At 42.1% G+C, this 20,676-nt stretch overlaps 1 protein-coding gene across 1 annotated transcript in view; it reads left to right on the top strand.

Moving 5' to 3' along the window:
- Positions 1–20,676, top strand: part of LOC115084265 (probable acyl-CoA dehydrogenase 6) — a 317,847-nt gene that overhangs the window by 31,825 nt on the left and 265,346 nt on the right. The window contains 1 exon segment of the mRNA XM_029588898.1: positions 3,961–4,081. Coding sequence (XP_029444758.1) covers positions 3,961–4,081 — 121 coding nt within the window.

Raw genomic sequence — 20,676 nt, forward strand, 5'->3', positions numbered from 1 at the left:
GTGTCAATAGGAGGGGAGTGGCGCGCACAAATATATGCCCGATTTTATAACATGCGTGTGCAGCCGCGCGCATGTTATAAAATCTGGGGTCGGTGCGCCGAGCCCTAGGGGAGCCCCAATGGCTCTCCCCGTTCCCTCCGAGGCCGCTCCAAAATCGGAGCGACCTCAGAGGTAACTTTCCTTCCGCCCCCCCCCCCACCTTCCCCTCCCTTCCCCTTCCTAACCCGCCCCCCAGCCCTGTCTAATACCCCCCTCACCTTTGTTTAATAAGTTGTGCCTGCCTCTGGGCAGGCGTAGGTTGCGCGCACCGGCCGACTGCTGGCGCACGATCCCCTGGCATGGCCGCTGTGCCAGAGGCCTCGGTCCTGCCCCACCCCCGCCCTGCCCTGCCCCTTTCACAAAGCCCCAGGATATACGCATGTCCCAGGGCTTGTGTGCTTTGCCGGGCCTATGCAGTATAAGCTCGGCGCACGCAGGAGCGGTTATGCTCGTAAATCCTTTGAAAATCTGGCCCTTCTATAAATTGAAATTAATGCCTCTCTGCCAGCTGTGAGATATCAACAATGGTAGACATCTCAAAACACAACCAAATCTTTGTTTATAGCATATGACTGACCACATTTGTTAGTGCAATAACATTTATTAGAAATTAGGGCGAGGCTTTTATCTATTCCAGCCTCAGCCTCTCATCTTCTGTTCTCTGCAGGCTATTTAGGAGGGGTAGGGGCTGGAGCAGGCGCAGAGAAAGCTGAGACTGAAGGTAGGCACCTTGAGGCTTTCTTTAAAAGATTGAATTAAGAGCTGGGAAAGCTTTAGGTATGTTGAGTCTATGGCAGGTTGTCAATTATGTAGTTTCTCCCATGGCTGCACAGTCGTGAGAGGATAGGGCACAGGTTATCCCTTTTTCAAGACATTTGATGACCTTCAGACAGCCCGATACTGTAAAACCGTGGGAGAGCGGACGAACGCCAGCTCTCACGGCGCACGCACCGGCCCTTTGCCGGAGCGAGCTATCCAGTATGCTCCAGCATGCAAATTAGGCGACGCGGTGCAAACGAGGGAAAGGAGGCGCTAGGGACACTAGCGCGTCCCTAGCGCCTCCTTTTGGCCTGGAGCGGCGGCTGTCAGCGGGTTTGACAGCGGGTTTGACAGCCGACGCTCAATTTTGCCGGCGTCTGTTCTTGAGCCCGCTGACAGCCACGGGCTCGGAAACCGGATGCCGGCAAAATTGAGCGTCCGGTTTTCGGCCCGACAGCCGCGGGCCGAATTCAAAATTTTTTTTTTTTTTTTTTTTTACTTTTGGGGACCTCCGACTTAATATCGCTATGATATTAAGTCGGAGGGTGCACAGAAAAGCAGTTTTTACTGCTTTTCTGTGCACTTTCCTGGCGCCGGAAGAAATTAGCGCCGACCCAAAGGTCGGCGCTAATTTCTTAGAGTAAAATGTGCGGCTTGGCTGCACATTTTACTTACTGGATCCCGCGCGCATACCTAATAGGGCCATCAACATGCATTTGCATGTTGAGGGCGCTATTAGGTGCCGCTGGTGGGCCGCGTGTTTTCCTCCCCTTACTGAATAAGGGGTAAGGGAAAACACGCGTCCAGAGCAGGCTGACAGTGCGCTCCGACGGAGCACACTTTACTGTATCGACCTGTTAGTTAGGAAACTCACCCAAAGATGAGATTTGTGCATTGTTCTCTCAACCTAGCATAATGTTACCCAGGTAGAGAGTCCATCAAGCTAGGCTGAGAGAACATTGTACAAATCTCATCTTTGGGTGATTTTCCTCACTCCGAAGGACATCAAATCTTCACAAGAGTGCACTGTTCTGTTCGTACATATCACTCTGAATGTCAGAGTGGCCCCTAACACCTAAATACCTAAACCTCACCTCAAGTTACTAGGTGGGCCTCCCATAGAGATATAAATACCTATCTAGTGTGAGGGCTTTATGGCTAGTCTCTCTCTCTCTCTCTCTCCCTCTCCCTCTCCCTCCCCCTCCCTCAGGGAGGTGACTGGTGTGTAAGAGCAGAAACTGTGTGTGAGAGAGAGAGACAGATTAGTCATGTATTAGCCTACAAGGGAAAGGAGTAGGAGAGTTGCTGGAGAGGTTAGTAAAGGTGGCTTTTTAATTTTATCTTTCTTGATTGACTGCCATTTTAATTATTGGGTATTACGTGATGTGTCTGCTCTTTGAAATATTTTATTGGTGTTTGGAGAATTTTTAATAATTTTGTAAGTTTTTAATGATTGGATGTTATTCTATTTATCAATTGTTTTGACACATTTATTATATGTATTATTCTAGTTTTAGAATTATTATTTTATATATCTTGAGGAATGTGTAGACAAAAATTGAACTGGAAACAACAAGAAGCCAGGCTGAGTGTATGCAGTGCATCAATGGCAAAACAAAAACATTAACTTGATGGTTACTTTATTCTGTATTTGGTGAGGGTCCATCTGTATCCTGTATGTGTGACCTGGGTAAGGGTATTCTGGAAGCTTGTAGTTTCTGCGTAGGGATCTGTAGCAGCTTGGCTTGTTCTGTTTTCCTAATATGAGGTGTATTGGTGTTTAGGGCCTGGTTCAATATTTGTAGCAATGCCTTTTCATAGGTAGGGTTATTACTATTTGAGTGTGTTCCATAATGCAGGTATAACTTTTTACGGATTAGTTTGTGTGCATTATTACAGATCCTGGGAGCTGGTAGGTGTTATATTTCTCTTTCCATTTCTCCAGTTTTGCACTGCATGCAGAGTGGCTTTTTTTGGGTTTCCATTGTGCGGTCTTTCTGTACTTGGTAAAGGTTGATTCTATGAGTGTGACAGAGGTGAGGTATTTTACTAGCATGTAGGCATTTGTATCAGTGTTATTTGTTGTGTTTTCTTAATAGGATACATATTAGTGGTAAATTACTGTCGTTTCATAAGGAGGGCTATTGCATCTGGTAGGAGACAGAGTTTATGTTGCTGTTACTGAGCTGACACCAGAAATATCTTTTTTGTATGTGACTTGTATGGGGAATGTCTTAGTTTTGCTCTGGACCCATTGTTGTGGGGTCGGAGTGGTTCCTGTAGATGCATGTTTATATTTAGCCGTGACGATCTTGTGTTCAGTGTGTCATGCATGTGAGGACAATCTGTCAGGTGTGTCCCGACAGAAAAAAGATTGAGAACCACTGCTCGAACCTATTCACAAGAGTATCTAAAATTGTGACATATGAAAATGGAAAAAATTGCTTTTGTTTTTTTCTCACTAGTTTGCATTTCAAGTTGCTAATGAAAATTCTGGGGCCAGCCCTTTGGCTCCATTGTCAAGTACTGTGCACTGCCATGGGGGGATTGTTTAGGGGCAATGTTCCTAGCATTGGGGTTTGGGGAAGAGTATCAGTCATTTCACAGCTGTGATATCTAGTGGCCACTTAGGCTCCATGATGCAGGGTTCTAGAAGGAGCTCCTGGTTCTGGACCTGTTGCTGCAATGATTGAGCTAAGTAAACTGGGAGGTGATATAAAATAGGGGAAAAAAATCACGGGACAGTTGATAGTTCATGATGCAAGATCATAGCCCCGGTTCTGATTGAGCTGAAAGCTCAAAGAAGAAGGAGAAAACTGTTGAACCCAAACCAAAAATATATATATTTCTGTGAGTTGCCGCATAGGCATTTGGCCTGGTTTAACCAACTGAACTGCTCTGCTTTTTAAATTGTACTTTATAAAAGTAATTAATATTCTGTGAGTTAATCAGATTGATTAGAAACAATATGGATGTTCTGTTTAGCTGTTAATCAACATTGGGCCATACTTTTAAAATATTTTTCCCATAAACACAAGAGTTCAGTTCTTCTGGTGTAGTGTTAATACTAGAACTGAATTCTTTCTCCAAGTTAGATTCCATAGTGCTAAAGGATATTTTCTCACTTTTTTCTCCTGCTATTCATCTTTTATTTTTAAACAGATTATTGACAAAGAGATTAACCCTTTTGTTGATGAATGGGAAGAAGCAGGGGAGTTTCCAGCACATACAGTATTTAAAACCCTGGGGCAGGCTGGCTTCCTTGGAGTGGATAAACCAACAGGTACGTGAACTGGTGTTAGTAAAACTTAATATTTGCAAACATTTAAACTATTCTCTTTTAATTACAAGTAGGCTGATTATGAGATACAGGGGAAATTGTTGGTGGGTTTTTTTTATTTTTAATTTATGCATTTTCACAATTTACAAGCATCCACTTGTTAATGAAATTTCCCATAATAAAGGAATAGTAAAAAATCTATAAGACCTCGATTACAGGCAATTTAACTTCTATATTATAGTCAAATAGAAGAAATAACAGGAGAGCTTATGATTAGAGCGTTTACAACAAGTAGAAAGGTAAATATAGAAACATCTGACAACCTGATTGGTAACCCCCACTAATTACTTTACACACCAAACAGCAGGCCTAAGTGGGACTAGAAAGTGAATCCAGAAACGCTCTTAATTGTATTGGGTTGAAAAATACATAACGTTGTCCCTGATACATGAGACAGCACTTGCATGGAAATTGGAGTTTAAAGGTTGCTCCCTTCTGCACTGCTTCCTCCCTTAAATTTAGAAAGGTTTTCCTCCTTGCTTGTGTCTGCTTCACAAGATCTTGGTAGCACCAGGCTTTTTGTCCAAAAAATAAAGCTTGCTTGTTCCTGAAATATTGTTTGAAAATGTTATTCTTATCCATCAAAAATGTAAATGTGATCAAAAGAGGTCTGCGATGGGATGCTGTCAATTCTTGTGATGAATCCAGCAATGATGTTAAATCCAGTATATCCTGTTCTGCTATAGTCTGATTATCTTTAGTGGGATATAAGTAATAGGCCTTTGAAACAACTGGCTTAAGTTCTTCCGAGGCCTTTAATGTTTGAGAAACATACAACGTAAATAGATCAATAGGAGAAATATTTCTTAAAACAGGGAAATTTAAGAATTTTAACTTATGAGCTCTTAATGTGTTCTCAATCTTTTCAAGCCAGTTATTTGCTTCACTGTCGCTCAGTACCATTACTGACTGTACTTTCTCAACTTCAGCAACTCGTTTTTCCATTTTGTTATTTTGTATTATAATCTCAGCAGCATTATTTTTAACTTGTCGTTTAACTTCAATGACCTCTTTTGTTAGACCCAGTATTGCTTTTTCCAACGACTGGAGAGCTTTCCAAATAGTTAGTAATGATATCTCTGCATCAGGTAACAGTTGCCTTTGCAATGAAAGTTCCTGGCTCACTTTGCCCACGCCCGCTGCTAGGCCGTTGCCATTTCCAAGACCTGCGGATCTTAACCTAGCTGCAAGTTCCAGCCCGTTTTCCCCCACTGCTCTTTCGGGCTCTACCTTATCTTCTTGCACCTGCATGGTAAGTCCTTCCAAAATTCTATTTCGCTTGGGTGTTCTAGGCTCTCTCCGGATTACCTCCGTTAGGCTCACGACACTCCGCAGTCTCTATTCCTCGTCGCGGCCTGGTGTGGCACAGGCCTTGTAGGTGATCCGGGGCTTAATGATGTTTCAGTCAGGGAGGCTGGCTTATGCTCCAGAGCTTTCTCCCCAGCGACCTGATCTCCTGGCATCAGTGGGGGGACAGTGGCTAAAAAGCTCTCGATCCTGGGCTGAGATGGTTCCAGAGGGGTGGAGGAAACCTCTCCACCCCTCACCCGGGCTTTCCGTTTGGTATGAGGCATGTAAGTAACGGGTAACGCTGAAAAATATCAGGAGCTCCTCATACCACAACCGTTCAGGTCACCATCTTAGAAAGCTCTCAGGGGAAATTGTTTTAATATGTTTTTAATATAGATTAGAGAACTTTGTAACCCCAAGGATATTTTCAAATCACTATTTATGCACATAAAACTAGATTTAATGTACATAAGTGGCTTGGAAAATTATCCTCAAAATGTATGCATACACTGGTCAGGAGTTTGGGACAACACAAGGAGTGAGAGAATGGCAGACCCTATAAGCTAAATGCAGGTGTCATAACTGAGACACAACTATAAAGTAATGAGTGGAATGGAACAAGTGAATACAAATCGGTTGTTTAAGCTTTCAAAAAGTATAAAGACTAGGAGACATCCAATGAAATTACTAAGTAGTACATTTAAAACAAATAAGAGAAAATATATTTTTACTCAAAACATAATTAAGTGCTGGAATTGGTTGCCAGAGGATTTGGTGAAAGCTGTTACTGTAGCTGGGTTTAAAAAAAGCTTTGGATAAGTTCCTGGAGAAAAAGTCCATAAACCATTATTAAAGCGGATTGGGGAAATCTACTTCTTATCCCTAGAATAAGCAGCATGGAATCTATCGACCTTTTAGGATCCTGCCAGGTACTTGTGACCTGGATTGGCCACTGTTGGAAATAGGATACTAAGCTTTATGGACCTTTGGTCTGGCCCAGTAATGAAAATCTTATGTTTTTATGTACTGTTCCTTACAAAAAAGAAAAGACCTTGTCCCAACCCTTCATTTAATAGGTCTGCACTTTGATCAAATATCTCAGTTTGCCTTATAAGAACATAAGAAATTGCCATGCTGGGTCAGACCAGGGTCCATCAAGCTCAGCATCCTGTTTCCAACAGAGGCCAAACCAGGCCACAAGAACCTGGCAATTACCCAAACACTAAGAAGATCCCATGCTACTGATGCAATTAATAGCAGTGGCTATTCCCTAAGTCAACTTGATTAATAGCAGTTAATGGACTTCTCCTACAAGAACTTATCCAAACCTTTTTTGAACCCAGCTACACTAATTTCACTAACTACATCCTCTGGCAACAAATTCCAGAGCTTTATTGTGCGTTGAGTGAAAAAGATTTTTCTCTGATTAGTCTTAAATGTGCTACTTGCTAACTTCATGGAATGCCCCCTAGTCCTTCTGTTATTCGAAAGTGTAAATAACCGAGTCACATCTATTCGTTCAAGACCTCTCATGATCTTAAAGACCTCTATCATATCCCCCCTCAGCCGTCTCTCTCCAAGCTTGAATAGCCCTAACCTCTTCAGCCTTTCCTCATAGGGGAGCTGTTCCATCCCTTTTATCATTTTGGTTGCCCTTCTCTGTATCTTCTCCATCACAACTATATCTTTTTTGAGATGTGGCGACCAGAATTGTACACAGTATTCAAGGTGGTGTCTCCCCACGGAGTGATACAGAGGCATTACAAAATGTTCTGTTTTATTAACCATTCCCTTCCTAATAATTCCTAACATTCTGTTTGGTTTTTTGACTGCTGCAGCACACTGAGTCGACGATTTTAAAGTATTATCCACTATGATGCCTAGATCTTTTTCCTGGGTTGTAGGTCCTAATATGGAACCTAACATCGTGTAACTACAGCAAGGGTTATTTTTCCCTATATGCAACACCTTGCACTTGTCCACATTAAATTTCATCTGCCATTGTGAGAGAATCTAGGGCCAAGCTTTAAGAGAGAAGTCATTTATCAAGTATAATTTCTGGTAACATCACTTATATATTTACTTTGTGAGCTGTAAAATTGCCCTGAAGTGTATTTTGACATTTATAGGTTCATTAATTAGTTACAAAAAAGGCTGAGCCCTTTTCACTTGCCTAATGATTGACAGCACACTACAGCATTCATTATTTTGCTTTTGTTATATGGTGGCAAAATAGTAATGAAGTACTTAGTTGCAGAGTTTGTCTAGATTTTTAGACTGAAAAAAGACTTGTGACCATTGGATTCAGCTTTTTTTTTTTTCTAGTTGTGAAAACAATTCTACTCAATAATGTCTTACATCACCATATGCTGTAATAATTCATGTATACATGAAAATATCCACAGGTATCTTAAACATACTCAATAATTTTGTATGCACAATTTCAGCTTTCAACCACATAGATACAATATAACAGAGTCCAGGGATGGCCAATTCCAGTCCTCGAGAACTATAATATAATATATAATATATAATATAAAAAACAGGATATCCACAATAAATATGCATGAGAGAGATTTTGAGAGACAGAGATCCTCTTTATAAGGCTCAGTCTGATAACTCTATATATGGACCATTGTAAGGGGGCACTTTGATTCAGGACAAGTTTTTGGGAGGTGGGTTGGGGTTAGGAGGTGTTACAGACACATTCAGAGGTATCCATAGTAAAATTGACACCATTAAAGAATTTTTGACTTTATAAGTGATGAAAAGGAGTTGATTTGTACAATTCAGCTAGCATAATCACCCTGAATCAAAGTGCTGAGCCCTGTAAAGAATCTCTCTCACACCCACACCCAAAATGGCATGCATATGTATGTGGCGGCCCTTTTAAAATCTACCTTTGTCTTTCTTTCTTAGGGAGAAGTTATGAATGCATTTGTAATACATTATTATTTTGGCCTTTATATAGCACCCTAAACAAGGGACAGGTACTGGGAGTCTTTGCCCTAGGGAACTTACAGTCTAAATGGGCACTGGAGGCAGTGGGTAATAGAGACTTGCCTAAGGCCATGCATGCTAGTGGCAGAAACAGGACTTGTACCCTGGTTTCCTAGTTCCCAGTCTACTATTCTAGACACCAGTCCACCTGTTCTGTTATTACCATAGAATATGACAGTAATGGATCTGTAATCTTTCTAGAAAATGCTTTGGAATTTGGTCAATGATGTTCCAAAAAGCAAAATCTGAATTTTGAAGAGTTGGAAATGTCTGGGATGCTGGAACTGCCATTGCTGAAATGTAGGCATTCTCTGTGTCTTCAAAGTTCCTAAATATTAAGCTAAAGCAGTTTGAGAAATCCATTTAGTTCCAAATGCCCATTTGCTCCAGCCTCATAATCTGCTGAAAGGACTAAGAAGAATCAGGATTAACATTCAAGGACAAATAGAATTACAGAGGCACAGAGGTAAATTATAGTGAATGAGTTTGTTGGACAAATCTTCAATAGCTGTCAAAACACGTTTGAATTGATATTTCTAAACAGGATTTGTAAAACACCTGGTCTTAATATCTTGTGAAGATAATGTGTATTGATTAAACTATCATATGCATTCTGACATTAATTCTATATATCATGATGAAGCATGGGAAAGGAAGTGGTGTATTTTAATTATTTTAACGTCTGAAAACAAATCATGAATGTCCAGGAAATGCATGTTAGGCCCTATAAGCTCAGGAATTGCTGTGTGCTAACTCTTTTTTTTTTTTTAAAGCTTACAAAAAATTCCACCCAGAATTAATCCAACATACTTGATTTGCACATATGTTTGGATCTAATAAAAAAACAAAACAAAACACACAATCTAGTCAAAATCTCCATATTTCTCATCACATATACATGCTAGAAAGTATGCTAAAAAGTATAAAAGACACTTTGAATATCTTAGCTCTCAGAGAAAGCAACACCCCCGTCAGAGCTTTAACTCTTGTTAATATGCAGGCATTCTCCTTTGATAAGAGTTCAGTTTCCATAACCCACATAAACTTAAGGGCAGATGATAAAGCTAAACACCTCAAGCATCTTTTGCTGGATATTAAATATAAAGAAATATAAAACATGAAGATATATGATAACCATAAAGCCACATCTACTTCCTTAGTTCAACTCCTGCTTCAATACCATATGCTCTAGTTTATTTTTTTTTCTCCTATATCGTTGGTTATCCCTTGTTTTACTGTAACCCGGTACGATAAGATATTTATCTTGAGTATCGGTATATTAAAAGTGTCTAAATAAATAAATACATCTCTGGTTTTTCCTTTCATTTCTTGATGTTGAAGGATCCTCTATACATTCTTCCTTGAATTCTTTTACTGTTTCGGCTTCTACCATCTCCACTCTGAACTTGTTCACTACATTCGCCCTGCTTTCTCTCAAGAATTATTTTCTAATACAAGTGTACCCCCTTTGAGCCTCATCATTACCCTTGTTCTAGGACTTCTGTTACACAAGCAGCAAATATTTTTCAGAGTATTATTTATACCTGAGATATCTGAATTATATTTATCATGTCTCCCCTCTTTTTCCTTTCCTTTAAAGTATGCATATTTTGAACCTTAAATCTCATTGTCATAATCATTATATAATAAGAAAGCTTATCATTTTTATAGTGCTGCTGGATGTAAGCAGTGCTTTTGAATACTGACAAGTTTCCAGTTTTGACAAGTTTCTTCCCCAAAGAGCTTACAATGTAAATAGGTACTTGAGGCAACGGAAGCTAACATGACTTGCCGAAAGTCACACGGAGTACATTTGTACATTGAATCTTAGTTGCCAAGCATTTGACTATTTTTCAAGCTTTTTAAAATGGATTCCCATTTTGTGTCTGATTTTCAACGCGACTTACATACATAGAGTCTTGTTTTATATGCAAGGGCCAGTGGAACGTAAATTATGCTCACTGGGAGTAGGTGTTCTGGAGGGCAGAGTTGGTGCAGGGGTACAACTTAGAAGCATACTTTAGTAATTGCAAAAGTATGCATATAAGTTGTTTGTTTAACATTTCTTGTTAATCATTCCTCAGTTCTAAAAATTACTATCCACATAAATTAAGCCTGCTTGGACAGGTGTAACTTTGTGCATGAACGGTTCTGCTTGTTCCCAGTCAATTAGGGAAGGATTTTCAAAGCAAGCTTATGTGCATATGTTTTCAACACCTGCATGAAGAACGTGGGATTCTTAGTGATGGAGAGCAGAATGTCACATAGAGTTGATGTGCTTGACTTAGTTTTATTATCTATAAAGAGGATAACTTTAAAACATGTGTAGTGCCATCGCATTAAAGGGCCACCAGCAAAAAAAAAAAAGTTGTATGGAAAAAAGAGGAGGTTGAGCAGGGGTCAGGGCTGACCGCTGACTCAATCAGGGGCTGCTATTCAAGGCAGCTCTGATGCTTCCTAAATTTAAAAAATAGTTTAAATGTAGCCACGCGGGGATGGTCCCGGCCCCACCATTCCTCCCCGAAATAGCATTAGTAATAAGTAGCCCCCACCCCTTCCCCCCCAAATCGCTGTTTTTCCTATTATGTGGGCACGGCACCCCCTGCTTCACTCCCCGAACCTTTAAAATTAGTAGAGGGTCCTGCGCCAGGGTGAGCCCTGTTTTTTAAAATGGCGCCAAACTGATCTTGCCCCAACCATGTGACTGGGGCAAGGGGGGATTGGACCTCGGCAAAGTGGTCTGGGTTTAATCCCTGGATCGTGCCCCAGTCACATGGCTAGGGCAAGGTCAAATTGGTTCCATTTTTCAAAATGGCGCTGACCGGGCTGGATGTGAGATTGTGCCCCTGGCCCCAATGCAGGACCCTCTACTAATTTTAAATGTTTGGAAGTTGTGAGAAGGGGGGTCAGGAGGTGGGACTACCTCACTATTTTTCCTACCATGTAGGGGAGAAGGGAAGGAGTTGTATGGCTGTGGGGGTGGAATGTCTGCCCTGTATGATTTGGCAGAAATAAGATACAAACACAGACAAATTAGCAAAAAAATATATTTGAGCATGAGTCCTACAAAAGAGCTAGAATTAATATAATTCACCGCAAACACTTCCCCAAAAATTATAGGCAATGAAATCAGCAATGTAGCAGCAAAGCATTTAGATTATATCTTAGCCTAGCAAATTACTGTCTATATGGAGCAATACCTTATGAAAGAGCATACATACAAGACCATATATGAGAATGGTCTAAAATAATATTTACAATAGGCACTTCCCTGAGTGATGACTCCCCTGTTTTCATCCTTAGCAATATCTACGAAGAAGCATCGGGGGGGGGAGGGGAGAATGGCGGTGCACCGGGCCCTGTGGTTGTCGCAGGTAGGTATTGGTTCAGTTAGCCTCAGGAATTAAAAAAATTAATTTTTTTGAAATTGACCCACTGCCCCATTCACGTGAAATAAACTCTAATTTGTGCATATACTCTTTGGGCTGGATTTTAAGAGGTATGCCCGATTTTATAACATGCGCGTGCAGCTGCGCTCATGTTATAAAATCCGGGGTCGGCGCGCGCAAGGGGGTGCACACTTGTGCACCTTGCGCACACCGAGCCCTAGGGGAACCCTGATGGCTTTCCCTGTTCTCTCCGAGGCCGCTCCGAAATTGGAGCAGCCTTGGAGGGAACTTTCCTTCCGCCCCGCCCCCCCAGCCCTACCTAAAACCCCACCCTGACCTTTGTTTTTAAAGTTGCGACTGTCTCTGGGCAGGCGAAGGTTGCACACGCCGGCCTAGAGGCCCTATGGAGGCCTCTGGCCACGCCCCCGCCCTGGACTGCCCACGCTGCGCCCCTTTTTTTCAAGCCCCAGGGCTTGCTTGCGTCGCCGGGCCTAAGCAAAATAAGCTTGGCGCATGTAACCCCCCTGCGTGTGTAAATCCAGCTGGATTTATGAGCGTAGGGCTTTTAAAATCTGCCCCTTTGTGTGCAAAAATATCAATTCATTAAATCGTGGAAAAACTTCCTCTCATCTCCAATACACTTATCTTATAAGTCTTGCATTATCTTATATGTCTTGATAACAGAAGCCTTCGACTGCGAAGCAACTGTGCCCGACACGGGACCGTGTTTCGGATTAGCGATCCTTTCTCAAGGGCTTAAATCATGTTACAATGATCATTGTTCAAATATAGCGAAATGGAATGCCATTACGCCATATTTGAATAGTTACAAAACGACATACATTGACTGGTGCTGTTTCACCTTCAAACAGAACATTATTTGTATGTTCAGATCTTGAACTAGTCAGCTCCTGAGGCAGCCACTTGAGGAGTGGCGAAACTCGGCCTGAGTCGAGCATTTTTTGTGTCTCCACCACATTAAATGATTTTAAAGGACATTCGGCATATCTCTTTTGTTGACTCCATTACGGCCTTTATAGATCGCCTCCCTTCGTGTTTTGTTCTAAAGTTCTAAAGTTTTGTTCTAAAGTTCTAAAGTTATACTTGAAAACTATACGATGAAGCCTATTATGAAGGTCATTAATATCCATTACAGGTTTGTTGACAATTGAGCATATGAATGCTGGACGTTTTGGTACTCATAAGATATTATTACTGTAAGAATGCCATGGCTTAGCCATGTATCTCTTTTGATGGTCTGGAGAGAGAAGTAGCCAGCTGTGGCGAGCCTGGGTGGGGAATAGCTGCTTCTGCAGGAGAACTGGACATGGAAGCAGTCACTGTGGTGTTCCACAACTCAGGAAGAAGTACCACGCTCCGGCTTCAACCTGAGAGGGTTTCCTGCTGCTTCCAGGTCCTTATCCAGGAAGAGAGATCATAGTTGTTGCCCGCTCTTGGGAAAGAAGTGGTGAAGTAGGGAATGGGAATGGGCAAAGACGACAGAGAGAATTAGGAGGTGGGGAAAGAAGAATAAAGACAAACTATAAAAAAGTTAAATAAGCAAATCAAAACATAAGAAAATAAAGACACACAAGAAAAATTCAAAAATAGAGGAAATAGGAAAAAAGTGAATAAACTAAAAAAAATAAAAATAAAAATAAAATGTGGGCAGGATGGGATGGATTTTTTTGCAGATTGCAATATCACTTGGCTCCTTAAATAATAAATTATTCTAGACCAGTTTCTATAAATTATTTGTGAAGTGCTACTGAATAAAATGAAAATTTGTCATTGAATAACCAGTAATTTTTAGTGTTTCCATATTGATGTACTAGAATGAAAACAAAAGCTGTAATAACACAGATATTGCTGATAATAGGATAAAAATACTGTTAGGTCATCATCATTATGTCACCATTTAAAATTGTGCTAAAGTGAAACATTTAGGTAGTGCTAAGGTTATTCTATATGGTGTTGGGATTCATTTAACCTTCAGATTTTGCTCCATTGATGACTAGTTTTTAAAATATCTTGTGAAAATTATAACTCATAGGTGTTGTAGTCAGGTGAAAGATTTTAGGATTACTTTTAAAGCAAAGTGAACTTTTCACTCTGCATGGATTTATTGGTATGTTGTCTGAATGGCGTTCTACAGATAGAATGTTAAGAGTTACTGCCAAAATGCATTTCTTTTTTTGAGAGGTCAGGAAAGGACTGATAATAGGTTGCCAAGATTAGAAGTATAAATCTGCATTTCACATATGATTCCAGATTGAATTTTTTATTTAGCACAATAAGGGAAGCATTTGATTGTACATCAAAAATACACATGCATATGGGGGCAATAATCCTAGTGCCTGAGGAGGTTGCAGGTCTATGGTTACTTGTTACTCATAGACCTGCAAACACATTTTGAAAGATAAACTCCTTGCGAGTTTATCTTTGAAAATCTGGGCTGGCATGCACACCACTGGTACATAGTACCAGTAGACTTTTGTCCCTGCATTAAAGCAAAATGAAATCACCATTTGTTCTTTCCCTTCCCAAACCTAACTATGCCCACTTTTTTACATGTGTAAAAGTGCCCATGCTGTGAAAACAGTGGATGTATTTTTACCTACAATAAGGGGGAGGGGGCAGGGGAAGGGAGTACGATATTCAAACCACATTTTTGCGCAGGTTAAAATGTACTTGTTTGTCTGCGGAAAATCTTTTGAATTTTGGCCTAGTATTGGCCACATGGTAACATGCATACAAAAGCATTAAATTAACACAAATTTGAAACTTTTGAGCAGGCAGTACCAGTCGTCAAGCTTTCAATATCGGATCTTTCACAATCATTCAGAATTTAATTACCTTCATGTATATATAAAAATATATATATGTGCACCTCATTCTTACAATGGGGATTCGAGTTTGTGAAAGAGATGAGGGAAAACCTGCTATGTTTAGAGACTACACTAGGATATTTTAAATATCGATAGGGGAGGGGAATTTGCAAGGGAATGATATTATACAGGGAAGATTGGATAGGATGGTTTAGAGGAGTACAGAAAGAAAATGCTACTGGAAATGTGCTTCTTGCCCTCATTTCTTCAAACCCCCTCCTTCCTCATCCCCCTAGACTATAACCTGAACAACTATAATTGTCCATTATCCTTTTATCCAATCTAAGATTTCTTTCTCAATGGATATTTTTCTCACTGCAGCCCATAACATATGAGACAGCTCTGCAAATCCTGTCTCATTCCCAGGCTGTACCTTGTTATATCATTTATTGTGACTTTGGTAACTCAGAAAGGTCACTTAAGTTATTCTGTTTCTGTTAAGTTACTTACAGGTCAGCACAAAGAAAACTGTATCTTAGGTTTGTTAAGACCAAACAGAATTTGCTAACTTTCCTAATCAAAATATGTAAACAAACAAATCACAATGGGCTGAATTTTCAAAGTGATTTACACACATAAAACTGTTTTATGCATGCAAAGAGCTATTAGAAAATAGTTCAGGGCTCAGTGCATATAAAAGTATGTGAGTAACTCTGTTTCACACATACTTTTTCCAAACTGGGGAGAGATATTCCCAGGAGGGTGGGGAGTTGGAACTTACACACACAATTTTTTATTTAAAAAAAAAAAAAAAAAAAAAATGTGTGTAAGTTAACCCACACAAGTTATGCTCTCCAAAGTGGAAGTGCAACTTTGTGCTAGTTATTCTGTGTGTATTCCAAGCCAATTACTCGCAGATTTTCAAATTTGAGGAAATTCTGCACATAAAGGTTATGGTCAGACTTTACTCAAGCAGACACAGCTAAAAACGTATGCTCCTTATGTACAGGGTAAACAGAAGATAAAATAATATGTATTGTCCATTGGCTATTGAAGCCTTTCACTAAGGTTTGTGAATTGATTCACTAATAACCTAAGCCAAAAATGTCATCTGATTAGTTTTGCTTAAACATAAGATCAAACAACAAATATTTAAAAAAAAAGTTATACATGTATACATAATACCAAATTGAAATAGTGTAAAATTTAAGTTGGATAAAAGGACAAAATAAGAAGAATGGATAGATCATGCTATTAATACTTTTGTTGTCCCCTCTTAGGGCCTCATTTTCTAAATTATCGCAGGCCTGCGATACTTTAGGTAATGAGGGGCGGGGGGCCGAAATGGGCGGTCCTGCACTAGCCGGCAGCGATCGCACCGCCGTGGTGCGATCGCTGCCGGTTTCGCACCCAATAGCGCCACCATAGAAGGTGTAGCTATTGGGCGCAAACTAGGATGCGAAAAGGGCCTTACCTTTTCGTCGTCCGCAGCGTCTTCGCGGCATTGGCCCCGGTGACGCCCCGACTCCTCCTCTTCCGGGACCGACTCCACCCCCATCTTGGTATCGCACGCGATAAGGGACTTTTTGTGTGCGAAACGTCCCTTATCGCATGCGATCCGTCTGGAAAATAAGGCCCTTAATGGCGGATTTTAAAAGGGCCGCGCGCGTAAATCCTTCTGGATTTACGTGCGCAGGGCCCTCGCGCACCGGCGCGCCTATTTTGCATAGGCCGCCGTTGCGCGTAAGTCCCGGGGCTTTCAAAAAGGGGCGGGAGGGGGCGTGTCCGGGGGCGTCTCACATCGCCAGGGTGGACAACGTTCAGGCGGACTTCCTGAGTCATCAACAGCTAGACCCCGGCGAGTGGGCTCTCTCCGACGAGGCAATGCATCTCATCGTCCGTCGTTGGGGGACTCCACGCCTCGATCTCATGGCGACCTTTCTCAACGCCAAGGCTCCACGCTTCTTCAGCCGCAGAAGAGAGCGCGGCGCGGAGGGGGTGGATGCCCTCGCCCTTCCGTGGCCGTCGGATCAACCGCTCTGTGTTTCCTCCTTGGCCTCTGGTCGGCAAGGTTCTCCGCAGGTTGGAACATCATCGAGGGACTGTAATTCTTGTAGCCCCGGAATGGCCCCGTCGGCCATGGTTCGCAGATCTACTTCAGATGACGGTGGACGGCCCACTTCGCCTGTCCCATCTTCCTCATCTTCTGCGTCAGGGGCCGGTATTTTTCGAGCAGGCAGAACTCTTCTGTCTTGCGGCCTGGCTTTTGAACGGCGCCGTCTCCGCCACAGAGGCTACCCGGAGACAGTGATCTCAACGATGCTTCGTTCCCGCAAGCCTTCGACCTCCGTCGCTTACGTTCGAGTTTGGAAGGTCTTCGAAGCCTGGTGCTCCGACCGCGGGTTCCAAACCATGGAGGCGACTGTCCCGCTGATCCTTCATTTCCTACAGGATGGTCTGGATAAGGGTCTCGCCTATAATTCGCTCCGGGTTCAGGTGGAGGCCTTGAATGTCTTGGTACAGAAGGACTGCTCTCTACCCCTTCAGCCGGATATCGCACGTTTTCTGAAGGGTGCCAAACACCTACGGCCACCGGTCAGGGATCCTTTCCCTTCTTGGAGCCTCAACTTGGTGCTGCGAACGCTGTCGGGCCCTCCTTTTGAACCCCTGAGGGGGTCCTCTCTCAAGGACCTGACCCTCAAGACGGTTTTCCTGGTAGCCATCTCTTCTGCTCGCCGGATCTCAGAGCTCCAAGACTTGTCATGCCGGGACCCTTATCTGTGTTTCTCCGACTCCAGGGTTTCCCTTCGTACGGTGCCATCCTTCCTACCAAAGGTGGTCTCGGCCTTCCACGTCAATCAAACGGTGGAGCTTCCAGCGTTCGCTCCAGAGGAACCCCGGTCTCTCCGGCTCCTGGACGTCAAGCGTGTGCTGCTCCATTACCTGGAGGTTACCAATGACTTCTGGGTATCCGATCATTTGTTTTTCCTCTGGTCGGGACCGAGGAGAGGTTCTCAGGCATCCAAGACGACTATTGCGCGCTGGATAAAGGACACCATCTCATCGGCTTACATTGCGGCGGGGTGGGTGCCACCTCGCAGCGTGTTGGCTCATTCCACGCGATCCCAAGCGGTGTCCTGGGCGGAATCTCGCTCCGTTTCCTCCCAGGAAATCTGCCGTGCGGCGACGTGGAAGTCGTTGCACACTTTTTCCAGACATTACAGACTACACCTGGCGCCTCAGTACACGGGTTCTTTTGGCGATCAAGTTCTCCGAGCATGTCTCTCAGGACCCCACCTGGTTTAGGGAAGCTTGGGTACATCCCACTGTCTGGACTGATCCAGGTACGTACAGGGAAAAGAAAATTATTCCTTACCTGCTAATTTCGTTCCTGTAGTACCATGGATCAGTCCAGACGCCCGCCACTAGGGGTTTCATTAGGTCCTGCTCGGATTCTTCCAGGTAACTTTCATTCTGTTTGTCTCTGATTATTGTTACTGTTCACAGCTCCTCACAAGTTGACTGTTGGTGGTCCCGTTGACCGTTTGTTTACTTATATCTTTCTCTGTTCCTTTTTGGGGACAGATCTGGATCCAAAATGTTGTGTTTTGCTTTTGGGCTTTGCTATGCGTAATACTGAGCTCCAGCAGAGGGTGCACTACTCTATATGCTGATGCTCTCAAACTCTGTTCTGACTCCATCTGCTGGTTGGGGGATATAACCCACTGTCTGGACTGATCCATGGTACTACAGGAACGAAAATTAGCAGGTAAGGAATAATTTTCTTATCCTTGTGGCATATCTGTAGTAACGCCCCTCTCCATGTAAGAGCGGAGTGGAAAGAACAAGGGCAGAGGTGCAGGGCAAGAAGAAAAGCTTCTGCAAAGTAACTGGAGATAAGAGAGATCCTGAGTACACCAGGACACAGGTCACAACTCAAAAGGAATAAAGGGGGCTAGGAGCTGAGCTGGAGGAGGCCAGCCATGGGGTAAAGCACAACAACTTGCAGACACATGAGGAAAGTAGTGGTGACATTCTCCTCATTCCCCCATCCAGGGCCTTGGCAGTTCCCCAAGTCCTTGTCCCAGCCAAATGCAGGCGCTCTGAATAGCAGTGGCTAACTCGCTTCCCATCAATAGTATCCGAAGCGTGCTCCTCATTCCTTTTCCCTCTGGTGGCAGGGTGAGCAATGTGCATTGGGAAGCAGCACTTATAAACACGGGGCGACCCCCTCCCAGCCCTGGCTACCTGATATCGACATCCTTCTCATTGGTTACCAGCTTCATCAATCCTGTCTTACTCTCCTTCTGCTTGGTGGGCAGTGGCCTCCTCCTGCCCTCCTTCCTTCCTGCAGAACTCAGCGGCTCACCATAACTGAACTGTGCCAGTGATTGCAGCAGCTAACCAGACCTGGAATAAGACCATGGCAACAGCATGGTACGATGTGAGTTGTTTACACGTATGCACTATCGTTGCCGCACCACTACTGATCGGCTGGAGGAGGAGAAGGAGGTGGCAGCTGTGGCAAGAAGCACACAGTGACCACAGCTGTAAGGGCCAAAGTAGCTGGGGACCGCACATGGAGTCCCTTAGAGCCACCACTGGCTCATGAGCCATAACTTGAAGGATAGACTCATAAGGAATTATTTCTTCACAGACCAGGTGAAGATACATGGAACAGCCTCTCAGTGGTCATGGCAGTGGTGGACGCAAAAGTGGTATCTGAATTCATGAAAACATGAGGGAAATGTGGAGAATCAAGTAAGGTCTTTGGCATAGCAGGAGGGAAGTGAAATGGTCATTATTTGTCATCATATTCCTTGTTTCTATGCGGAGATAACTTGAAAAGAGCTTTGAAATTAAGAGGTTCCAAGACATTCTTATTTTAATTTAAGCTGATAATAAATTTGAAATTGTTTAGATTTTCTTTTTAAGAACAAGTTTTTAATTGGTGGTTGTTAGACAGAAAAATACCTGGTTCAGTGGTTCATGCCCTTGTCAGAACTTGGTATTGCTTTGGCCTTTTTTAGTCAGATAATAGGAAACATCTGTTTGAGAACTGATAGCTATCTAAACAGAACGTTGTTTCCTTCAAAAACACACTAGTATCATTCTTGAACAATGAGCTTATTCAGTAGGAAAAGAATTTAAAAGTGAACATGGTATGCGTGAGTATAACAAGTTATGCTGAAATTAGTTGTTTTATACATGTGATTTACGTGTCCACAAAATTAACTCGTAATATTTTTCATACATTTCATAGATGCTTGGTGTTTTTGTATTTTTTCTTTACAATTATTTAAGAACGTAAAAATTATTTTCATTTTTTCAGACAGCTTTAAAAATTATTTTAAAATAAATTTCCTTTGAAATGTGATGACATTTATTTGTGTATTGTTTTGTATATTCAAAAACAAAATAATTGTTAATATGTAGTTATTTTTTAACTTAAAACTTTTATAACATGCTTTATCACTATTGGTACTCAGGTCATGGTACATTATAATTTGGAACACATAGACTTTCATGCTAAATACATTTACATTAACAACCAATAAAACCATTTTTAATATTATTAATATTACCTGTATTCCCCATAAAATACACCAAAATGCACTGTTACTTTGGCTGTCACCTTGCCTAGAGTCCATCTAATGAAATTACCTCTCTTCAGCAGAGACATACTCACACTCCCTTGGTCTGCTAAGTGATCTAGGGTTTATACCGGGAACCTAAATTCTTCCTTATCTGTTAAGTCTTTTTCAATTTCCCCAGTTCAACTAAAGGTTGTAGCAGATATTCTTCTATACTGTATCCCATATGCATAGCTGAAGGCAACTTGCAGGCAGCCAGATCTTTAATTGTCTCCAAAAATGACATCAGATCACAAATAAATCTCACTTCATGTGAGAGCTTAATTCATTAAAATGGCATTACATAGGAGAAAGCCCTCGTTCATGTAGCCTCATGGCATGCTACTTTATATGATGAATCACCAGCAATGTATCTTCTTGAGATCGCAACATCTACT

The sequence above is a fragment of the Rhinatrema bivittatum genome, chromosome 2, assembly GCF_901001135.1.
Source record: "Rhinatrema bivittatum chromosome 2, aRhiBiv1.1, whole genome shotgun sequence".
NCBI classification, from domain to species: Eukaryota; Metazoa; Chordata; class Amphibia; order Gymnophiona; family Rhinatrematidae; genus Rhinatrema; species Rhinatrema bivittatum.